Source organism: Vulpes lagopus, chromosome 17 (genome assembly GCF_018345385.1).
Source record: "Vulpes lagopus strain Blue_001 chromosome 17, ASM1834538v1, whole genome shotgun sequence".
Taxonomy (NCBI): Eukaryota; Metazoa; Chordata; class Mammalia; order Carnivora; family Canidae; genus Vulpes; species Vulpes lagopus.
In genome coordinates this window covers 23881094-23902658 of record NC_054840.1, presented here as the reverse complement: position 1 = coordinate 23902658, position 21565 = coordinate 23881094, and the positions used below count along the sequence as shown (strand labels likewise).

Genomic DNA, 21565 nt, shown 5'->3' with positions numbered 1-21565 from the left:
GGAACCCTGAATGACAATGATTATAAGAGACTTCCCCCAAATCCAAAACCTTCTATTTTCCCCTCCTTACCTACTGGAGGGCAAAGCTCACCTTTACTTACTTCTGTGTATCTTCCAGCATCTAGTATAGACCTTGTCACATGGACACCAAGGAAAGGTTGCTGAATGAATGAATGAAAATATGTGTGTTTATTTTTTTTTTAAGATTTTACTTATTTGAGAGAGAGCACAAGTAGGGAGAGGGCATGAGGGAGAGAGAATCTTAAGCAAACTCCACACTGAGCAGGGAGCCCCACACGAGGCTTGGTCCCAGGACCCTGAGATCATGACCTGAGCCCAAGGCAGACACTTTACTGACTGAGCCACCCAGGCACCACTGAAAATATGTATGTTTAAAGATGACACTCAGCAAAGTGCTATTCAGTGCCTTTTGATCTTAATTAAATCTTTTACAAAGACTGTGTGTGTGTGTGTGTGTGTGTGTGTGTGTGTGTGTGTGTGTGTAAGAGAGACAGATTGGGATAAAGCTCTTTCTCCTTGTTCTCCTCAGAGTGGAGATGACTCCTCAGAAGAGGAAGAAGGGGAAGTAGATAGTGAAGTTGAATTTCCACGAAGACAGAGGTAAAACCAACAAACACATGTGACTGCTTTCAATGTGATGGGGAAAATCCTGATTTTGCCATACTGCCTGTTCAGTCACAGGTTACCCTCGGACAACCACCTTTTAGGGAGATTCAAACCCACCATTCCTGTTCTCCCATTGCCACATTTTGGTCACTTAGCATGCATAACAGATCCTAGTTCATCAGAATTCATTTCTTACGAACTTCAAGATAAGGAGCATAAATATGGATTCAGAATTATAACTGAGTATGTAGTGGGCGTTTTTTGAGAGATGGCCATACTCTTTGGTGGATAACTTCATTGGGTTTCTGGTGTGCCTCCCTGTATTAATCTCTCTGGCTGCTATAACAAAATACCACAGGCTGGGTGGCTTAAACAATGGGAATTTATCTTCTACAGTTTTGGAGGCTAGGGAAGTCCATGATCGGGGTTTCTGGTGAGGACTCTCTTCCTAGCTTGCAGACGGCAACCTTCTTGCTGTGTCCTTACAGGGCTGGTGGGGAGACAGGAGTGGAATGGGAGAGAGTATAGCAAGGAAGGGAAGAGATCTTCCTCTTATAAAATCATAGTCCCATGGGATTATGGCCCACCCTTATGATCTCATTTGACTTTCATTACCTCCTAGAAGCCTATCTTCAGATTCAGTCCCACTAGGGGTAGGGCTTCAACATATGAATTGGGGTGGGGGTGGACACAATTCAGTCCAGAGCACTCTCATGCCTTTGGATATTATGCATCAGGTTAAGTATAATTAATTAGATTGTGTCCTTTTTTTTTTAAGATTTTATTTATTTATTCATGAGAGACAGAGAGAGGCAGAGACACAGGCAGAGGGAGAAGCAGGGAGATCCCGGAATCCCAGGATCATGCACTGAACTGAAGGCAGATGCTCAACCACTGAGCCACCCAGGCATCCCAGGGTTGAGTCCTTCTTCAGCCTAGCCTTAAAAATCGCTTCCTGTCTAGCCAGAAATAATAATTTTGCTGGTAGGATTAAATTTAAGAAGGACCACATTCCCCTGGTTCTAGAATAAGAGCTGCCCTTACATAGGAGTAGGGAAGCTAGCTTTCCTCCAAGAAAGCCTTTTCTACAATTACACATTCTGGTCTTGAAGAGTAAAGCTCTAAGAATTGCCTAAGAAGGCTTGTGTACCTGCCCAGAAACAGGAATTCTCCGCAAACCAAGGGACTCATTTGATAAATTGTATTCTGGGTGTCCATATTGCACAAAGTTGAAATCTGTTCTCATCCCCTGAGCTACTCTTGCCACATTACTATTGCTGCCTTACTGTGTGTCCTTGGCTTCTCCTATGCAGTGAGATTGGATTCTAGTAAAATGTCTTTTCATTCTCTGAACTCACTCTACTGACATAACAGTTAACATTACTTCTAGCTTTGTTCCTGTGACACACAATGAACTCGGCCCACCTAGTGGCTTCATGCCTTTCTTGTTAGCTGCAAATTATATATATGTTTTTACTGCATAGTTTTGCTTTTTATATTATAACATTTTTCTCCCTGTCTCCTTTCTGTTACCAGCTTTGAGATGTAGTGTGAATCCTTTTTTCTTTTTTTTTAAGATTTTATTTGACAGAAGGAGAGAGAGAGAGAGCACAAGGAGAGGGGGAGTGGCAGGCAAAGGGAGAGGGAGAAACAGGCTCCCTACTGAGCAAAGAGCCCAATGTGGGACTTGATCCCAGGACCCTGGGAGCCAAAGGTAGATGCTTAACTGACTGAGCCACCCAGGTGATCCTGAATCCTACTTTAATTTCCCTTTCCCACATGGGCTCTTTTCAAGGTGTCTTTGATCCCTGCCCCCCCCCCCCCACCTCAGCCTATTACCTGGCCTGGTCATTGGCAAGCCTCAGATCATATGCCATCAAAACAACTTTTTTAAAAAAATATTTTATTTATTTATTCATAGAGACACAGAGAGAGAGAGAGAGAGAGAGAGAGAGAGAGAGAGAGAGGCAGAGGCACAGGCAGAGAGAGAAGCAGGCTCCATGCAGGGAGCCCGACGTGGGACTCGATTCAGGTCCCCAGGATCAAACCCCGGGCTGCAGGCGGCGCTAAACCGCTGCGCCACCGGGGCTGCCCAAAACCACTTTGTATTAAGAGATATAGAAAGATTAGATGACAGAGGAAAAAGGCAGTCTTCTTTTTATTGTTTGTTTTGTTTTGTTTTGTTTTGTTTTGTTTTGTTTTGAAACCAATGTAAGCTAACAGCATTCTTAATTACTAGGCTACTCATAAACAATGGGAGAGAAATGAACTTTTGTAAATTCTCCTTCCCCTTGCCCCCCACAGATTTAGTCTCATCTAAGTAAAACTCACATGTTAACTAGAACTAGGCAGTGCTCCCAGCTGCAGAGTAAATGTTTTTTCCAAGCTTATTTACACTGGGGGCTACATTACCTGATGGAGCAAAGGCACTCGGCCGTCCAGGGCTGCCATGCCCAATGGGAAATGCAACTGGGGTGGAGGGAGAGGGAGAGAATGACATTGAGTGGGGTGTGAGTAGACCCAGCCCAAGCTGCAGCCTGCCTTCTGTGATGATGTGGCCTGGAACAAGTCACTTTCCTTCTCTGGCTCAGTTTTATGGGCTGAGAAATGAGTTAGACCAAAGCATCTCCCAAGACTCCTTTGCCTTTAAGAATCTGGGAGGTCGGGGATTTCTGGGTGGCTCAGCAGTTTAGTGCCTGCCTTTGGCCAGGGCATGATCCTGGAGCCCCGGGATTGAGTCCCGTGTCGGGCTCCCTGCGTGGAGCCTGCTTCTCCCTCTGCCTCTCTCTCCCTCTCTCTGTGTATCTCATGAATAAATCAATCAATCAATCAATCAATCAATCTATCTTAAAAAAAAAAAAAAAGAATCTAGGAGGTCTTTGCATAAGATGCAGAACATCTCCATACCATGCATGCGTGTGCACACTGTGATCAGACCAGCTGAGTTTTTCAAAGACCAGTGGTAGCAATCAGCTTTGGACTATAGTGCTGAGCCACATAAACATGTGACCAAAGGAAAAGGGAAATTCAAAATTTCTTCTCTTTTGCTTTAAATTTAAATGGCACCCATCTATCTGATTTGAATCTCCCTCAGGGGTCGGGAGAAACCTAGGTAACCTCTCAGCGAGGCTATGATGGACAGACAAGGGAAGAACAGTGGTTGTTCCTGTGATTAAGATCCTCTGGTTCTTTGTGGTCCTAGGCCCCATCGCTGTATCAGCAGCTGCCAGTCGTATTCAACCTTTAGCTCTGAGAATTTCTCTGTGTCTGATGGAGAGGAGGGAAATACCAGTGACCACTCCAACAGTCCTGATGAGTTAGCGGATAAACTTGAAGACCACCTGGCAGAGAAGCTAGATGACCTGCTGTCCCAGACGCCAGAGATCCCCATTGAAATATCCTCGCATTCAGATGGGCTCTCTGATAAGGAGTGCGCTGTTCGCCGCGTGAAGACACAGATGTCCCTGGGCAAGCTGTGTGCAGAAGAACGTGGCTACGAGGTGGGGCTTCTCCTCCCTTCTCCCCTTATCACAGTAGCTCTTCGGGGTTAGAGCATGCTTGAGTCCCTAGGGCCTTTACAATTCTCACTTAGTATGCCTCCAAGAAGTAAGTGGAAGTACAGAGATCAACAGAGCTCCCCCAAATAAGGGCAGCTCTCCCAAATCAGGCACAAACATTGAACTGCTCAGGCACCCTTCATTCTAAGATGAAGTCAAACATCACCTCCCCCTAGCCCCATCTCCCTCGTGGTTCAGGGTATGAGCCTCCCTCCTCCGTGTCTCCACTGTACCCTGGATGATGCTCTCATAGCCTGTGGAACGCTTCAGTTCCTACACAGTACAGTATAGTTCCTGCCGTTGGAGGGCAGGTTAGCATAGCGGCCGAAAGTACACCCCCGGAATCGGACTGCCCACACGCCAAGCCCAGCCTGAGTTCTCTACTGACCACCACGTTGCACAAGCTGCTAACCTCTCTGTAGGTCAGCTCCCTCATCTGTAAAGTAGGAGTGATGACAGCATCTGTCTCCTGGGGGGTTGTGAGGATTAAGTGAATTTCTAAATGTAAAGCACTTAAAGTAGTGCCCAGGTCATAGCCAACACTACATTAGTAGGGCTGAGGTGGTCCTGCTGCCATCGCCATCATCATCATTGCCATCATCACCTTTATATGTCTTCTTTCTCCAGAAGCCCTGCAAGGGCAGGACCTGGTCTCATTTATCTTAGCCAGCAACCCAGCACGGTGCCTGTCATGTGGGACATATCTGGTACGTGTTTACTAAGTGACTGCCTGAATGAATTAAGCTTTTTATTTTGTCTCGATTTTGCAGAATCCTTTGCAGTTTGAAGAATCGGACTGTGACTCTTCTGATGGAGAGTGTTCTGATGCCACAGTTAGGACCAATAAACACTACAGTTCTGCTACTTGGTAATGGAAGAAAACCCATCCTGAAGATCTCATGACAATACTGGCATTTCAAATCCTTCCCACCCCATAGACTCTTTCCCCTCTCTCCTTGCTTTTTTGTCTGGGAAGAGAGCCGCCCCATTTTTCTTACCCCTAGAAATGAGCTGCAATAACAGGAACATGAGACTTCGCAAATCTCTGGAAAAAAAAAATATCCAAATGAAATTAAGTCTCACTGAACATTTCAATCAAGAATGGCAGGGATCTATTTTATTGAATATTCTAGCTACTGTAACATTGATATTTATTTTTGTTTGACATTTTAACACTTTGTACTGTAAAGAGTGAACTATATATGACATAGAGAGAGACAATAATTTCTTGCAAAAAAAGAAAGAGAGATAAAGAAAGAAGTTGAATTTAGGAGCACCATCCTTGGGAATTTGTGGGGCCAGGAGGTATTATTGCTACTTGAACAGGGGACCAGTTCTTTTGGCCATAAGTGACTGAAGAAGAGCCAGAGCAAGACATATTATTTTAGAAAACAAAGAACAAAAGAAAAGCAATTCCAGGTAACTTGTGAACAGACCACATTAAGTTCAACCAGCTTGTCCACATGGGTGATGGAAATGACCTAGAAAAGATTGGTGACCAGATACTTGCACCCAAGGTCTTTGAGGGCATCTGCTTCCTCTAGGAGGAAAAAGACAACTACCCACGTGGAAGCTGATTTCATTTTACAAATTTGAAGCAGCAGTTGGTAGTGAGACTTACAGACAGCGTCAAACCTTGTCTTTACCAATACTTCCCATTTTAATGCTGTCATCGCCATGACCTTGACAAATGTGTGACCTTGACCAATGTGTTGATTTTTCAGACTCAAGTGCCATTTTCTTGTAGCCTATTTCCTTTCCACCTATTGACCACTTCCTAGAGGGAAAAAAAGGCAGGGGGTGCTCATAAAAGAAAAAGGAGATTTACAACAGTATTAGAAAAGCAAATGTGGAATTTGTGAAAGTACATTCTCACAATGTCTCAGTTCAGCTTCATGGAGAAGGTGGGATCGCCCCTCTGTGGAACCAGGTTGCTCGTCTACTAGAGTCATATTGATTCAAACAGAACAGACTTTGAAGGCAGCTAGCATGTGTGTGAGTCTGTCCAGTGTCCAATCCCAAACCACCACCACCCTTGTTTTCATTCATTAACTCATTCTATCCGGGAAGCTTTAGTGCCTGGCTACCACTAGCAGCATAAAGGCAAAATAAGCAACTTACAAAAGACAACTTCTTTCCCACAATAGCATTTTCATTAAATGCAACTTGTGAAATGTGTTTTACTGCACTCTGGATCAATCCAGTTTGGAATGATTGAATTTAGAAATTTCGGAGAAGAACACCTGCTGCTGAGCAGCAATCAGAAAGATTTGACATTGTCCAAGGCCTGAAGTCCTGCTTCGCTCTGGGTTCATGGGCTTTGAAAAGCATTCCAAGGTACTTCATGGTGCCTTGGCTTCAAGGAATTTTTATCTAGAATTTTATATAAAAACAGGTGTTGGCCTAGTTTCCATCTCTTTCTCCAAGATAGGTTACTACTGTCAAATGACCTCTCTAGGCTCAAGACCTGAAGAACATGGCTCAACTCTTTGACAGTGCATCATGTTGGACATTAGGAAAGACTTACACCTTCAGGTATTAAACTATTTCCGACACAGATGAAAACGTTGCCCCCCTCTGGGTGTCACTGATTGCATCAGCCAAAAAGGAAAGGCGGAGGGAATGTAGAGCAATTCCTTTTGCTTGTTTGGTCCCTCCATCTGTTTACACTTTATGTTGAGACATTGATTTAAAATGTAGTGTCTATAATTTATAGCTCTTAGGTAGGATGAAGGAAAATGTTTAACTTATGCAGAGAGCAGTATTGTTTGCATTAAATTATTCCATTTTGTATAAATTCTGTAGCTGGACTACATGAAATATCTTAAGTTATGGCATTATTCTCATTGTTATTTTATTTTATAATAATTATCATTCTCATTTTCTGTCGATCAGAAGGTGTGGTTTACAGTGTAGCACAATGATTGTGTTTATTGCTAACCATGGATAATGATGGATTTTTATGATTTTTATGAAGGAATGAAAATGGAACTGCCATTTGGGAGCTCCCTGGTATTCATCTGAGTTGTATCCCCTCATTTTCTGTGTGCAACAACAATCATCTGAGGATGCGGGTTCTGCCCTGGAGCCCGGTGGATACACTGGGGTTTTGACTTGATCTGAAAAGCTCCTGGGTGGGCAGATGATGGAGTGGATGGACAAATACTTCAAAAGCTGTAAACTTTATCAAGTTTCTTAAGAAATAAAATCATGAGACTACATTAGAGGCAAAAAGAGAATTATTTAGTGCCCTAGGAAGAACTGGCCTAGGGAGTTGTCACCCGGGGCCCCTGGGTTAGGCAATGTTCAAGAGCGGGCAGCAGCTTGTCATCTCCTTCCTGCCAGGAGGTCCCATAGCACCAAAATCTTTTTTTTCCTCCTGGCTGGGAATAGCAGGGAAACCTCAAAAAAGAAAAAAAAAAAAAAAGAATATATATATATCATGACACTGACATAAAATGCCTAGGTGTGATATAATCCCATTAAAGACTAGAAAAATTCTAGAAGGAGGCCTGAGGGTCATAGGGCTGGAAAAGTACCTTTAAAGGCCATATTTTCCATCCTTGGACTTTAGACCACACTGTACTGTGAATCTCTCTCTTGTTCATCGCTTCTGGGAACAGAGAGGCTACAAGTTTCCACCCTCTTTCTCTCCAACAGAAAACATACTTCAGTTTGTCCAGTTCTTGCCCATCTCTAGTGGCAAAAAGGAAACACAAGGGTCAGCTTCTGTCTTACACCTTTCAGTGATGGTCTTCCTAGAAAACCCACACCTGATACCTCATAATTTTGATGGGTTGTTTTTTGTTTTCTGAGTTCCTATCTTGACTGCCTGTCATGATAATGCCATATATACCTATCTGGGTTTACTGTTATGAGCATGTTAGGATAGCAGACAGTGTTGAATCTTTAGTCATTCACTGTATTGTCAAGAGTTGAATAAAGTTCCACATTGAACATTTTTATTTTTATTTTTATTTTTATTTTTAGTAGAAGTGACTAGAGGCTTCAGAAGAGAAACAGTGTCCCTAGTCTAGGTTAAAAGCCTTCTCTGTCTCAGCCTTGTTCTTCACTGCCTGCTTTGAACTAACCAGGACAGTTTTGAATCAGTGTGTATTCCTTTGGGAACGACTCCACTGTCATCTGAAGAGTGCTGCATCCAGAGCTCAGGGAATCGAAGAACTGATTCTTCAGTCCTCAGGACTGTGCAACATGCTATAAGGAACCTCACAAGACTGTGATTTTAAGCTTCGGTGTTGATTGAAAGTTTAACCCCCTTGGGATGAGCATTCACATTCATTTAGCATCTGTTTTTGACTGACTGCAAGATAATGAGTTTTAATTTGTGTTGCAGATGAACATTTGGTTCTGATTTTCATCTATTTCTAGATCATGTCCTCTGATAACAATTCCTATTAATTGCTTAGCAGAGGGACTGAGAAGCCAACATCCACTTTGAAATTATAATAGACCTTACTGCCTGACCTGTTTGCAAGATTGTGGGAGCTCCTACTCATAAAGTGTGAAGATACTAGCTAGCTCCGTCGTAAGATGATTTGGTACAGCCTACTTGAATTTCAAATGCTTAAAAACTTTAGTATTAACCATCCTTTTGGAATTAAGGATTTTTATTTTTTTTTTTGTAGTGATAGTTAATAAGTACTAGACCTACATTTCAGGGCTTCATTGTGCTAAATTTCCCTCTTACCCTAAGTAATAGAAGTGATGGGGTTTGGTTTTCCTGATACAACCCAATTTTAAATGCTGTCCCCTACTGTGAAGCATTGACATCCTTTCCATGTGAATGCATCCTTAGTGATCAAATAATTTAACTTTTTTATCCCCACACCTTTTTGTCTCAAGTTTTCCCTCCTTTTCATAAAATATTCCCACTTGAACTTCCTAGAACTGAATTCTCCAGAATAGAACATATTTGGAATCCAAGGAATTCCTGCCCTGCTCTGGAGTATAGTGTGCCGTTTTGTTTTTCCACTAAGCCAGAAATCAAAATACCACCACATACCACCATCTATCACCTCCACCCTGAACACCCAAGACTGATGTTATTTATTGACCACCATATTCTTTCCTACCCAGCCTGGACACAGCCTCAGCACCTCTCACAACACAGCACTGGGAACAATAACTACCACTTGATTGGAATTGGTGTGCAAGGGGAGATGTTTCGGCATCCCAACCCTGAGCTCGTAATTAATTTTCTCCAGGTGGTTTGATAACTTGAGTTAGCCCTGAAGGGAGAGTGACAGGATATCACACCAGTGCTCTTATGGAGCCCACCCTATGGCTGTTGGGGGTCAGCACCATTGCCAGGAAAAAGGCCACTTGCTTCCACCCACTGTCCTTTTGGACTACCATTCCAACTGAATAATTTCCAATCACTGATGGATGGAATTCCAAAGTATCTCTTCATTTACATCATTTCATTGTGTTCAATAGGCATGTTCCTCCCTCCCCTTCTATGAACAAAGTTAATGTATTGAGTCCCAGTTATATGCTTCTTTCTTAGACTCTGTGAGGCTAATGTACCAAAACAATGTGATATTCTTTTTTAAGACTTTGACTTGTACTGTCAGTGTGAATTTAGTGCCTTTCCAGGCAGCAAGATTTTTCTTCTCTGCTGACTTCATAGAGGGAAATGCCCTACTATACTCATACCACCAATGTTACCATCCTCAGAGACCAGCACATCAGAGTTACATTAGTCTGCTTGTTTGCATGTTACAGCCAATACTGCGAGCACCTATTCAAACTGCAATGAACTAGGCTGCCAAGCAGAAGACCCTTCTGGAACCTGGAACACTTCTCAGGGACAGGTGGCAGAAAAGGGGAGCTCTGAAAGCAATGCTTTGAGAAACAGGGTTATTCCCAAGGAGTTGGGTTAAGGCTTTTGTTAACTGTCACATGATGAGGGCATGATGGCAGGTTCTCACAAAGACCAGACCCCAGGTGGACGCAAGGCTGCTGTAAGGGTACTTTTGGCAGGATCCCAGGCTTACTCTTTGAGCCACTTCACAACACTCAGGGGAACGCTGGCTCCTGGCCCTGGGCTGCTGCCTGGTGACCTGGTGGAAAGGGTCCTCGAATGGTTAGACACACAGGGACCCCAGTCAGAATGTGCAGGCTCTTAGGAAGAGTCCCTTGTGGACTGGATCACTAGAGTGGCTCTCCACCCTCAGAGTGCCCTCTTCTTAGACTCCAGGAGTGGGAAGACCCACTTGGATTCTTTACCGCAATAATTTAAGTTCCTATCAACTTGGAGCAAATTCTTTTTCATGCTTAAGTCTCAGAACAAGCTTCCTCCTCTGTCTCCCCTGGGTCTCAAGTACCATCAGTCCCCTGTTCCCTGTGGTCTCTGATGCCAGCTCCATCTATGCTGAGCAACTGTACAGTGATGGGAACAAGAGCGACTATCGAAGCAAACCAATGCATGGAATTAAACAAAAAGTGTGCTTCACTCTTTTCTGGTCCTGTCTCTTCCTAAGGTGCTGTGTGTGTCCTGAAAGCTGCCGTCACACGTCTCGGCATTGGTCAGAGCTTTAGGGTAAGAAGATTTGACATGCAGGGCGTCCTGCGGCCAGGAGAACCAGGTGTGGAGAAGCTGGTTTCTGTGGCTCCTTGTTTCAGACACCCCCACAGGAGGAAGGGAAACCGTTGTTTTTTTTTCCTCATAGTCTCTTCCTGATTGATTTGTCACAGGCTGGACAGGTGCCCTCCTGCTTTCCCACGACTTCCCTGCTGCCCATCTTGTAGTCACTCCTCTGTTATTACTGACTCCACTATAAAGTGTAGAAAACAGTGAAAACAAAATTCTGGCTTCCAAAGAATAAAAGTGGTAAGAAACCTCCTGAGAGTAGAAAGCTAAAACACCATTTTGGATTGTCTGATTTTCAGCCAATCCTGATTCCCAATGACAGGGGGAATTGAAAGTTAGCAACATGTACACCACGCACCACGCAGAACATTTATATCCATTTATTTGGGAAATTGCTTTGCCTGTAAACTCACAAATGGTAAGGCACATTGTAGCAAAATCATGGGGGAAGAGGGATAAAGACATAAAATATAAGGGTCCTGTAAAGGACAAAGGGCACACAAAAAGCCACAGATTTCACACAGCCTTCTCCTCACCCCCACTCATTACCAAGCTTCTTTTAAAACAACATATCTTTAAAAAAGAAGTCCTGGCTGTTTTTTGTGTCATACCATGTCCCAAAACCATGACCTGGGGATTCATTCTTCCTACTGAACAGGAATATGCTCAAGAATTCATGTAGAACAAGTGGCCCAAGTGAAAGCCTTGGCAAGATTCTTGGCCAAGCCGAAGCAAAAGCCAGCAGATGATGCCCAAAGGCAACAGTTCTGGTAAGAAATGAATTACTCCTTTGGGTTACAGAATCCCAGAGCTGGTTAGTGTAGGCACCAAGGTCCTTGTGGCCCTGGCACCATTAACCCAGGTCTGTGCCCGTTCAATACCGCAGCTGTAAGAAGCAGTAACAGCCACAGATCATTAAAATCAAACACAACAAAGTAATCTAAAACCAAGTTTTCCTCTTTGGGTTAAAAGATAAAATTATACCTCAGTTATTCTCAACAAATGACAAAATTAAAAATATTCAGAGGGTACACTGGCTGAGAGCTAAGTGTACTGAATCCAATCTCCTAGCAGGAGGGTGGAGAAAGGATTCCCACAGGAAGGACAGATTAGAAAATGTCATTTGGTTCCAGTGAGCCAAGGGCCCTGCCCCATTCGGACAGGTAAAAATTTCTCCAGAACATATCCATGACATAGAGTTTGCTGCATTCATATTTAATAGTCTATCTGCAGTCAGCTCCATTATCAGAACATGCAACTAAGAGGTCTAACACATCCAAGAACGTCAGTGCATCTGAACGCAAAGAGCATCACGGAAATCGCTGGGCGTGTGAGCTGTGTACGTGCAAGTTCCATGTGGTTCCTCAGCTTGATTCCCTTGGTTTATGGAAGAGGTAGGTCATCAGCAAAAAAGTGCAGGACGCTCTTCGAGAGACTAGCAAGACAAAGGGTAATGTCAGTGACGTGGGTTCACGTCATCACCTACACCACTTACATACACTGGGGACTTAACCACCTGTCACAACAGCCTACTGCTTTGCTAAAGAGGCACTCTGGACAAGGACAACCAGCAGCTTCTCCTAGGGCAGCTCAGGCCTTGGCAAGAGGCAAATACAACAGACTACCCTGAGTTCCCTGTTATTCAAATAAATTATAAATAGGATCTTCTAGAAGGCCATCCATTTCACAGAATGTCCTGCTACTCCAGGACTGGTTGGAGAACCTGATACAATTCACCTTCTAGAACACTCAGAGTGTCCTTTATGAAAACACCACACACAGATAGACAGCGTCCAAATCACCTGTTGAGGGTAGTGAAGAACAATGAGGGGCTGCAGAGGACCACACCATTACACAAACAAGCAGCAAAGTCCAGGAACATGGCAACCAAAACCACACAGATCATGTGTCCTTTCTACTATTTAGATGATTAGTGTTGCTTATTTCATTTAAATGCAGGTCCTTCTGACTAAATTTTTTAATGAGGGTTCCAGGAACTAAGGCCACCAAGGCAATGGCCAAAAGCTTGAAGACCGTTTCCCAGGAGAAAAGAGCATCCAGAGAGGTCAGAGTTGACAGGATGGAGCCTGTCTGCACACAGATAAAATTGTACGGGATCAGACCTGGAAGGAAAGGGAAAGAGCCTGTTACTAGGGCCAGCAAGATGAAGAACAACAACCCTTTGGAAATGGCCCCAGAAATTCACAACTGTGACTCCAGATGTGTTTGGTTTTTGTTTTGTTTTGTTTTTTGCCCAACTCCTGACCCCTAAGCACATTACCTCTTTCCCTTCTCTACTCCTTCCCCACCTTTCCTCACTCCCCAGAAACTGCCATTTTACAAAAAGACTTGATGACAAAAATACGTACACCACAGTAAGATAAAAAAATGTTTTAATAGGAAACACAAAATGAGTGAAGAATAAAAGTGTAAAGTTCACCCATTTGCTAGAAGTGCCTTCAAACTGGGTTCTGAGCACCCAACAGTCTATGAGAGTACGCGTAGGATAAAAACAAGTTTCTTAAAAATAGCACTACTTTTGCATTCTACACTGTAGATCATCAAATCCACTGGATCCCAAACGTCTGACTGGCGGCCTGACAGGCTGGTTGCATAACAATTCTCTGGGGAAGCTGTTAAAAAACACATCCTTGGGCTCCCTCCCACCCCCACCCCAGAGATTCTGGTGACCTGGGCCTACGATAAAACCCAGGAACCCACATCCTAACAGCTTCTCCTGTTCCCCACTCCTGAGACTAATTGGTTTGGGACCCCCTGATAATCCGCTGGCCCCCTACAGTAGTCGATGCCTCAAGATCACAGAGCACTCAAGGTCACACAGCCTGCCAGAGAGAGGACTGGAACCCTGGTCTCCAGAGTCTTTCCAAGACTCCTGCCACCTAGGTAATTACAGGCTGCTGACGGAGTACCAAGGCACTCTGCCTGAAAGCCGATATGACCAGAATGAGCTGTGGTCGATGTTGCTTCAATTTAAGATCTCAATTTCTCGCTCAAGAGTTCCCTATTAATAGCAGCTGCTCGACCACAGATTTGTTATGTTCGCCCTAGAACCCCTTAGTAGTCGGTCTTTCCCTCCATGGTCTAAGGTAGGTTTAAGAGAGGCAATCCTTGCCTTGGGCTTAAAGAGGGTGGTTTACTTCCACTGTGAAGAAAACAACAGTCCCTGATTGTACAGGCTGTAGGCACAGTACCACGCTGCTAAAGGTGATCCAAGGCCCAGACTCTGAGAAACACTGCTCTTGTCCCAGGCCCTCCTCTGGCCAAGCGGCCCATGGAGGACAGTAAGTAGCTCGTTGAAGGTCAGACAATGGTCGAAAGGCAAGAAGGAACTTTACTAGTATCAGCTCTTCTCAAGGCAGATCTTAATCAAAACAGGGGCCAGAGCCAGAAAGGAAGTCCCTTGCTCTGTTCCTTTCTCTCCCCATACGCCCTCACTCCAGCTCCGCTTTCCCGCTAGCATTCACTGAGCCCTTGCTAAGGTCTTTCACAGATGACACTTCTAATCCCAGTGCCTAGCACGGTGCTGGCCACACGCTATGCACTAAATACCATCGTGGAATGGAAAAGCTTTACTTTTCCCAAAAGTAATTTTATGGGTCTTTTGTTCAGCCCTGAGCAGATCTGACGTCAGGAATAATTACTTGAGGCCACAGGCTTGACACTGTTCTTCACAAACTGGGCTCTCAGAGGCAGGCACATGGCCATGCGACTGGTAACCCAGGGAAGGCCCCCAACGTGACAACGCTGAAGACTCAGACTCACCCCGCCAGCTTCTTACCGAGTAGAACAGAAAAGAAGAACTGCACAATCGGGATGTTCAGAATCGGAGCCGAGAGGTTCAAGAACCAGTTTGGTGTCATGGGGAAAAGTCTCAAAAACAGTAAGAAAAAAAACAAGCTGTTTCTGTTTTCCTCCACCTGTAGCCAAAAGAGATGAGGCCATTAGGCAGCAGAAGGAATCTCTAGATATTGAAAATCTGATAGCGCCAAGCACTGTTCTAGATGCTTCACGTATTCTCTCCCTGAATCTTCCAACACCCTCCGGGGTAGAGCATGTTTTCCTCCTTTTGAAAATGGAAAGTACCTGAGGCTAAGCAGGAGTGTGCCCAAAGTCACAGAGCTGGTCATGACGAAGCTGGAATCTGATCCCAGGGCTGGGCCTCGTGAACACACCCAAAGGAACCCGAGGAGCTCCAGAGCAGGGTGGAGGAACCGGGGAGGGGGAATTCCTGCCTGCACGCCCCTCAGGGCAGTGCGGTGACGCTCAGGGCCTCAGCACTAGTTGCAACGCCTCTCCTTACCTTCCTCTGCAGCAGGGACACTTTGTCAGGGAAGTAGGAGACCACCAGCTGTTTGCCAAAAATACTGGAAAGCAGGTAGCAGCACGTGGCGCCCACTGACGTCAACACGCAGCACAGCAAGAGCCCCAGCCATGGTCCAAACAAAGCACCAGCTAAAATGTTCTGCAAAACCAAAACCAAAACCAAACCAACCCGTCAGCCGTTAGAGCATCTAGTGGCTACCAGTCACCTTGCACTGGAGCCTAAGAGTCATAGATTCCCTTCTCTTTCAGTGACTTTCCCAACCAAAACCCAACTCCCATGCTAAAGGGGTGAATGAAAAGTGACGACGGGGCTGGGAACTGCACCCCTGGCCTTGGTCTCTTCACTTTCCAAAGGGCGGAGGATGAACACTTCAGAAGGCAGGAGAAAATACACCGGGACAACACGTGTTTACAGCCCCCAGCCTGCTGCGTGGGCTGCGGGAGGCCCTGCCCCCAGAAGGGAGAGGTGAAACACGTTCTTGTTATTTTTTTTTTTTTAAGATTTTATTTATTTATTCATGAGACACAGGCAGAGGGAGAAGCAGGCTCCCTGCAAGGAGCCCGATGCGGGACTCGATCCTTGACCCCGGGATCAAGACCTGAACCAAACGCAGTCGCTCAACCCCTGAGCCACCCGGGCGTCCCTACTCTTACTATTTTAAATGAACATAAGCCACAAGTTTTCCTTCAGTGAGACCACACCAGCTACAGAAAACATCCTCTTTCTTTGCTTTTTGCTGGGGTTACATCTGTGTGGTAGAGAGCACTAGGGATGCCCTGTTGACCCGAGCTCCAGCTGACACTCGGTAAAGTCTTAGATTAACAAGCATGAAGAGTGAACGCATCCGTGCTCCATACAGTCTGGCTGGGAGACATCACCCCGCCAAACATGAGGCGAAGAGAGAAAGTAAAAGGGGAATTTCGAAGTGAGAAGGCAGGGGTCTGAGGAGCACCTACTATATGGTAAGTGCTTGACTACATGTCTTACTAATCCTCACTGCGACCCTGTGTCATATGCTGTCCTTACACCGTTCCACGGGGGACAGATTAAGTATCGAGCCCAAGCTCACACCAGGCAGAGACAGGATTCGCTCCCAGGTAGCACGTGACCCTCTGCCCTGAAGTGGATCAGCTCAAGAGGGGAGGGGGGGAGCACCTGACTCTTGATCTCAGGGTCATGAGTTCAAGCCCCACACACACTGGGCATGGAGCCTACTTAAAAAAAAAAAAAGCAAGAGGGAAAGCAGCCACAGGGGCAACCCCAAGAAGTCAGTCCCTGACTTCAAGCACCACACACCTTCCCGTCTCTCTTGACATGGACAGGTTTGCTTCTCTTCCAGTTTCCGACGGAGACTGCCTAAGTGCATCCTGCCCGAGCCTAGAGTCGAGAAAAGATGCCAAGGCAGGCGAAGAGAGCAGGACAGACGGGAGCTTTCCGGGTTCCCTGCTCAGGCCCTGGGTCGTTTAACAACGCGGGGGGCCCGTGTGCCGGCACCCTCCGGGAGCCAGCTGCTCTGGACGCACTGCTCCGGTTAATCCTCCACACAGCAACGTGAAGGAGAAGCCCCACGTGCCAGATGAGCACACAGGGTTGGAGACGTTGAAGGGCTTACCCGTGGCTACACAGCTGAGATTCAAACCCACCCCAAGGGTTCAAATATACACGCATTTACATGAAATGCTCTAAATGCTGCGGGGAGGGCAATAAGGTTCTTCTCAGACCCTGAGGCGGCAACAGCCCGCAGCGAGAGCGCGTGCCCAGGCCTCCGACGGCTGCCCCCCAGCACCCCCAGGTCTCCCCAGCCTCTCCAGCCCCACAGCACCATCAACAACTTGCACCTGCTCATCAAACATCTGTGAAGGCACTTCCCTGAGCCAGGCAAAGGAGAGCCAGGCAAAGCTGAGAGCAAGGAATGGGCCTGGTTCTCAAAGAGCTCAGAGACAAAGGAGAAAATGATTTTTAAAAAGTCCTAGAAAACAGCGCCAACTTGTAGAGCGTTCCGGAGGCTCCGAGGAGGAACAGCTGACCCAGCCCGGACTGTGTGTGTCTCCGGGACAGCGCACGGCCATCCAGGCCTTAGAAACAAAAGCAGGGGGAACCCGGTGGCTCAGCGGTTTAGCGCCGCCTTCAGCCCCAGGGTGTGATCCTGGAGTCCCGAGATTGAGTCCCACGTCGGGCTCCCTGCATGAAGCCTGCTCCTCCCTCTGCCTGTGTCTCTGCCTCTCTCTGTGTGTCTCTCATGAATAAATAAAACCGTAAAAAAAGAAAAGAAAAGAAACAAAAGCAGCACACCTGAGAGGAGAGGTGGCCTCTGGAGCTAGGCAGACATGGGTTCAGAGCCCAGCCCTGCCCCTCCTCACCCTGTCACTGCCGACAGTTACTTCTCACCACAGTTTCCTTATCTGTACAACATGATACTGATGCTCACACGCTGAGGCGGTAGGACAGTTGTCAGTAAAGCAACTAGGACAGTGTTGGATGCAAGGGAGGCTGTTGACAGGTGGCTGCCACAGGAGTCCTCCCCCAGACTCTGTGATTTACAGCCTAAGGGCCCCTCCACAAAACAGAAGGTGGTTTCCTGGCAAGGGCGGGGGGTGCACTGACCAGGAAGCTGGAGCCAGGGATGGCAAAGCCCTGTTTGTAGAGGTAGGCGCTGCAGAACAGCAGGAGCACATAGGCCTGGTGCTCCTTCCGGTACTCTCGAAGGATCTCGGAGAGCTCCCGCAGCTCGGCCAGGTCTGAGGGGAACCACAGTGACCTGGGGGTTTGGAAAAGCAGATGGAAACATGAGTCCACAGCAGCCTAGTACCTCGGAAAGTCACTTGTGGCTTCTTTCCAAAGTAGGTTCAGAAATGCGCCCATCTGGGGTTGCTGGGAACACACGCAATAGGAGCCTAGGGTGAAGGGCGACCTGCTACACCACAGCAGAGGCAGACAGAAGAGCCCCGGTTTGGGAAGCAAGAGGCCCAGGTTAACCTCTCCACTCTGCTAGCCTCCAGCAGCGTCACCTCCCGCTAGTCCCTGGGCCTCCGTTTCCTTATATGAAAAATGAGTGGTAAGTGCCCTTTTAGTTCTCAGGTTTTTCTGCTCTCTTTTTAAGAGGCAAACGGACTGATTTTCAGGGAAGAACTAAATGTCCTAAATTGCCTTCCCTTCGTGGAACGCCCCCTCCCCCACATGCTGCAGGCCAACGTCCACGGACCGTAGGCCGAGCTCGGAGGTTACAGACTGTCCTGACAGCCACTCACAAGCTAATTAAAGCTTTTTCTGGGGAAAGCCTATCTCTCCAGTACCATAAACATAATCTTCTTGATAACATGTCAGGCATGAAAGCAACCCTTTCAAGGAGGCTGCTTCTGCACCCCCACCCCCTCTTTATCTGGCCCTTAGGGCATCCTGAAGCGGGTGCAAGGGTTACCGGGCCTCTGACACATGCGTGGCCCTTGAATCCGTCGATGATCAGAGGAGCAAACCCTCGTCGCTGTCACCACCAAGTTTCTCCCGGTGCGCCCGCCGCGCCCTCCCAAGGAGGGCCAAGGAATAACTGAAAACCGTCAGCCTCGGAGTCAAGTGTCGGCGCATCCTGGCCAGCCGCACCGGGGAGGCCGGAGAATCCACTCCCGCATAATTTATTTTTCTAAGATTTTATTTATTTCTTCATGAGAGACAGAGACAGAGAGAGAGGCAGAGGCACAGGCAGAGGGAGCAGCAGGCTCCATGCAGGGAGCCCGACGCGGGGCTCGATCCCGGGACCGCGGGCTCACGCCCCGAGCCCAGGGCAGGCGCTCGGCCGCTGGGCCCCCCGGGCGCCCCCATTCCGTGCAGGATCCAGAGTTGTCCGTGCAACTCTCCTCCTGAAGACCGAAAGCCTGGAGGCCGCGGGGCAGAGCTGAGGGCTGCGGCGGCGGGGGCGGGGGGGGCGGGGGCGGGGGCGGGCGAGAGCCGGGCCCCGCGGCGATGCCCCCGCGCGGCCGCCAGGAGGCGCCGCGCCTCCCGCTGCAAATCACCGCCCGCGCGCGAAGCCGCGGACCGCGCGCCCAAAGTGCACAGCGTCCCGCGGGCGGACGCAGGGCAGCCGGCGCCCGCCCCGACTCCCACCCGCGCCGCCGAGACCCGCAGACGCGCCCGGGGCACCCGCCGCCCCGCCCACCGGCCCCGGAGCTGAGCCCCCACCCGCGACGCTCCCACGCCGGAACCGAATGTCCCAGCCCCGCACCGCATCCTCGGACCCGACCCGCGGCCGCCGCCACGCACCTGCCGCCCGGCTCCTCGCCCGAGCCCAGCGTCCGCCCGCGGGGCAGTCGCGTCGACAGCAAGTACAGCGCGAACGTGCAGCCGACGAAGACCAGCAGGAGGCCGAGCAGGGGGCGCATCTCGCCGCCCGCTCCCCGACCCGGCGAGCGGCCGAGGAAGCTTCAAGGCAGCGGCGGGCGGAGCGCATTCACGGACGGACCGGGGCGGGGCGCGCGCCAAGCCCCGCCCCCGCCCAGGCCCCGCCCCCTGATCAAGCCACGCCCCGTCCTGGCTCAGGCCACGCCCCTGGGCCGGCGGGTCGAGATTCCCGCGGAGACCTGCCTCCAGGTTTCCGTCCAGCCTTCCTGCGTCTGCGCATGCTCATGCACGTTTCCCTTCGTCCGTTTCTCTGCTTTTTTGCAGGCTCTTTGCCAGGCGCTGGGCGATCCAGGGGGGATTCACGAGCCTTGCCTACGGGGAGCGCGCAGTCGAGCGCTCAAGACCCTGTTGGCCGCACCCAGCTGTGCTCCAGAGCAAATGCAGCCAGTGCTCCCGTCAAGTGCGCTGCGACGGCCAGGGTGACCACAGAAATTATGAAAAGGACTTTTTATTGAGCGCCTACTGTGTGCCCATTATCCCTCATCCTCACAACAGTCCTGCAAGGTTGGTATTTTTGTCTTTATTCAACAGATGAAAAATCTGACTCTCAGATTAAGTGACATCCCCCAAAAGAGAGCCCTGATTACTCTTGTCAAGGACCAGCTGAGCTGGGGCATCTCGAGCTCTCTGTTGGTCTCTCGTGGCTCTGGCAGTAGAGTCAGCTATTTTGTGAACAGTTCGTTAAGATTTCTCATCGTAACTTCTGAGTCTGCTGTGCCTGCGCCAGGCCAGGAACCTGTGATTCTAAAGTATCTGTTAAACTGATCTCTGGAATATCCCGCAGGATGTTGGCTCTGGCCATAGCTCTTGTCTTCATATTTAGAAGGGTCCTTATGGTCGTAACTTTTTTTTTTTAAGATTTTATTTATTTGTTTGTTTGTTTATGAGAGAGAGAGAGAACCAGCAGGGGGAAGGGGAAGGGAGGGCAGAGGGAGAAAAGACTCCCCCTGAGCAGGGAGCCTGACATGGGGCTCAATTCTAGGACTCCTGGATCATGACCTGAGCAGAAGGCAGACCCTTAACTGACTGAGCCACCCAGGCGCCCCGTGGCAGTAACTTACTATTATTGATAATGCTCTTGACTTTCCTTAGTGAGGTTTGGGGGGGTAGCGGCTATAATCATTTTAAGAATAATAAGAGGAGGGACACCTGAGTGGCTCAGCAGTTGAGCACCTGCCTTCCGCCCAGGGCCAGATCCTGGAGTCCCAGGATTGAGTCCCTCATCAGGCTCCCTGCATGGAGCCTGCTTCTCCCTCTGCCTGTGTCTCTGCCTCTCTGTGTGTGTGTCTCTCATGAATAAATAAATAAAATCTTAAAATAAAAAAAAAAAGAATAAGAGGAGCTGTTAGGCATCCTAGAAAATATGCATCACTAAGGCCTCCAACTATTAAGACATTCATAAGCCCAAGGCTGGTGATCATATTCACAAATGAAAATGTATCCCCCTAGTGGACAGAGGACTCCAGATATTAAAACAGAGAGTGGGGACTAGAATCCAAGCAACCAGGGTCCCATACTGCATGGATTCACGACAGAGACAGAGTTTGAGTTTATGTTAAAGATGAACAGGATTTCCACAACAGGGAAGAAGATGGAGAGGGTGAGCCAGGGGCCCAAGTAAGGCACCAGAGTGCAGTTTCATGAAGTCTAAACTATATGAGAAATGAGAAGTTGGAGACAAACTGGAAAGCATTGGAAGGAAGGCTCAGGAGCTGGATTTTTCAATATTGTGTGTGGTGAGACAGCAACAGAGGTGTTTAAACAGAAGAATGATTTAGTTCCCATTTTAGGATGTTTGCTCTGCCTGATGATTAGAATACTTTCTGAGTTGGTAGTTGCAACTGTCCTAGTAAGAAAGGTTGCAGGCTGAGCCAGGACCACGGCAATGAGGATGAAGGCGGAAGGATGGACACACGATAGGAGCTGAGTTGGTAGGACATATGACTGATTAAATGGAGAAGAGGCAGAGAGGACTCCATAATGCCACAAGCCTAGACGACAGAGAGGAGGCATCCTTATCATATTCAAAGC

At 47.8% G+C, this 21565-nt stretch overlaps 2 protein-coding genes across 11 annotated transcripts in view; one reads left to right on the top strand and one right to left on the bottom strand.

The window, feature by feature from the left end:
* The window catches only part of MAP3K13 (mitogen-activated protein kinase kinase kinase 13), a 169701-nt gene extending 161565 nt beyond the window's left edge, over positions 1–8136 (top strand). For all 9 annotated transcript variants that reach the window (XM_041731839.1, XM_041731841.1, XM_041731840.1 and 6 more), the window contains 3 exons: positions 551–621; positions 3830–4127; positions 4955–8136. In XM_041731839.1, coding sequence (XP_041587773.1) covers positions 551–621; positions 3830–4127; positions 4955–5056 — 471 coding nt within the window. In that variant the 3' untranslated portion in view covers positions 5057–8136. The remainder of the gene's footprint in view (positions 1–550; positions 622–3829; positions 4128–4954) is intronic.
* A 3026-nt stretch (positions 8137–11162) lies between these two features.
* Positions 11163–19667, bottom strand: TMEM41A (transmembrane protein 41A). Of its 2 annotated transcripts, XR_005984250.1 has the most exons (6): positions 19397–19667; positions 17747–17900; positions 15119–15280; positions 14597–14735; positions 12600–12920; positions 11163–12232 (listed from the first exon to the last, which is right to left on the bottom strand). XR_005984250.1 is itself a non-coding variant. In XM_041731877.1 (5 exons), exons 1-5 carry the CDS (start codon positions 19513–19515, stop codon positions 12700–12702), a joined length of 795 nt encoding a protein of 264 aa, XP_041587811.1. In that variant the 5' UTR covers positions 19516–19667; the 3' UTR covers positions 11163–12699. The 2 variants fall into 2 exon arrangements, 1 of the variants encoding a protein (XP_041587811.1); XM_041731877.1 differs by having other exon boundaries at positions 11163–12920.
* Positions 19668–21565: the final 1898 nt, after the last annotated feature.

Bases quoted from the DNA above. Each gene is read 5' to 3' on its own strand.
- TMEM41A (XM_041731877.1), bottom strand. From the start codon at position 19,515: ATGCGCCCCCTGCTCGGCCTCCTGCTGGTCTTCGTCGGCTGCACGTTC. The intron at 14,736-15,118 runs GTAAGGAGAGGC...TTTTGGCTACAG, and splicing joins TGTCCCTGCTGCAGAGGAAG to GTGGAGGAAAACAGAAACAG. The intron at 12,921-14,596 runs GTAAGAAGCTGG...CTTTCCTTCCAG, and splicing joins CTTCTTTTCTGTTCTACTCG to GTCTGATCCCGTACAATTTT.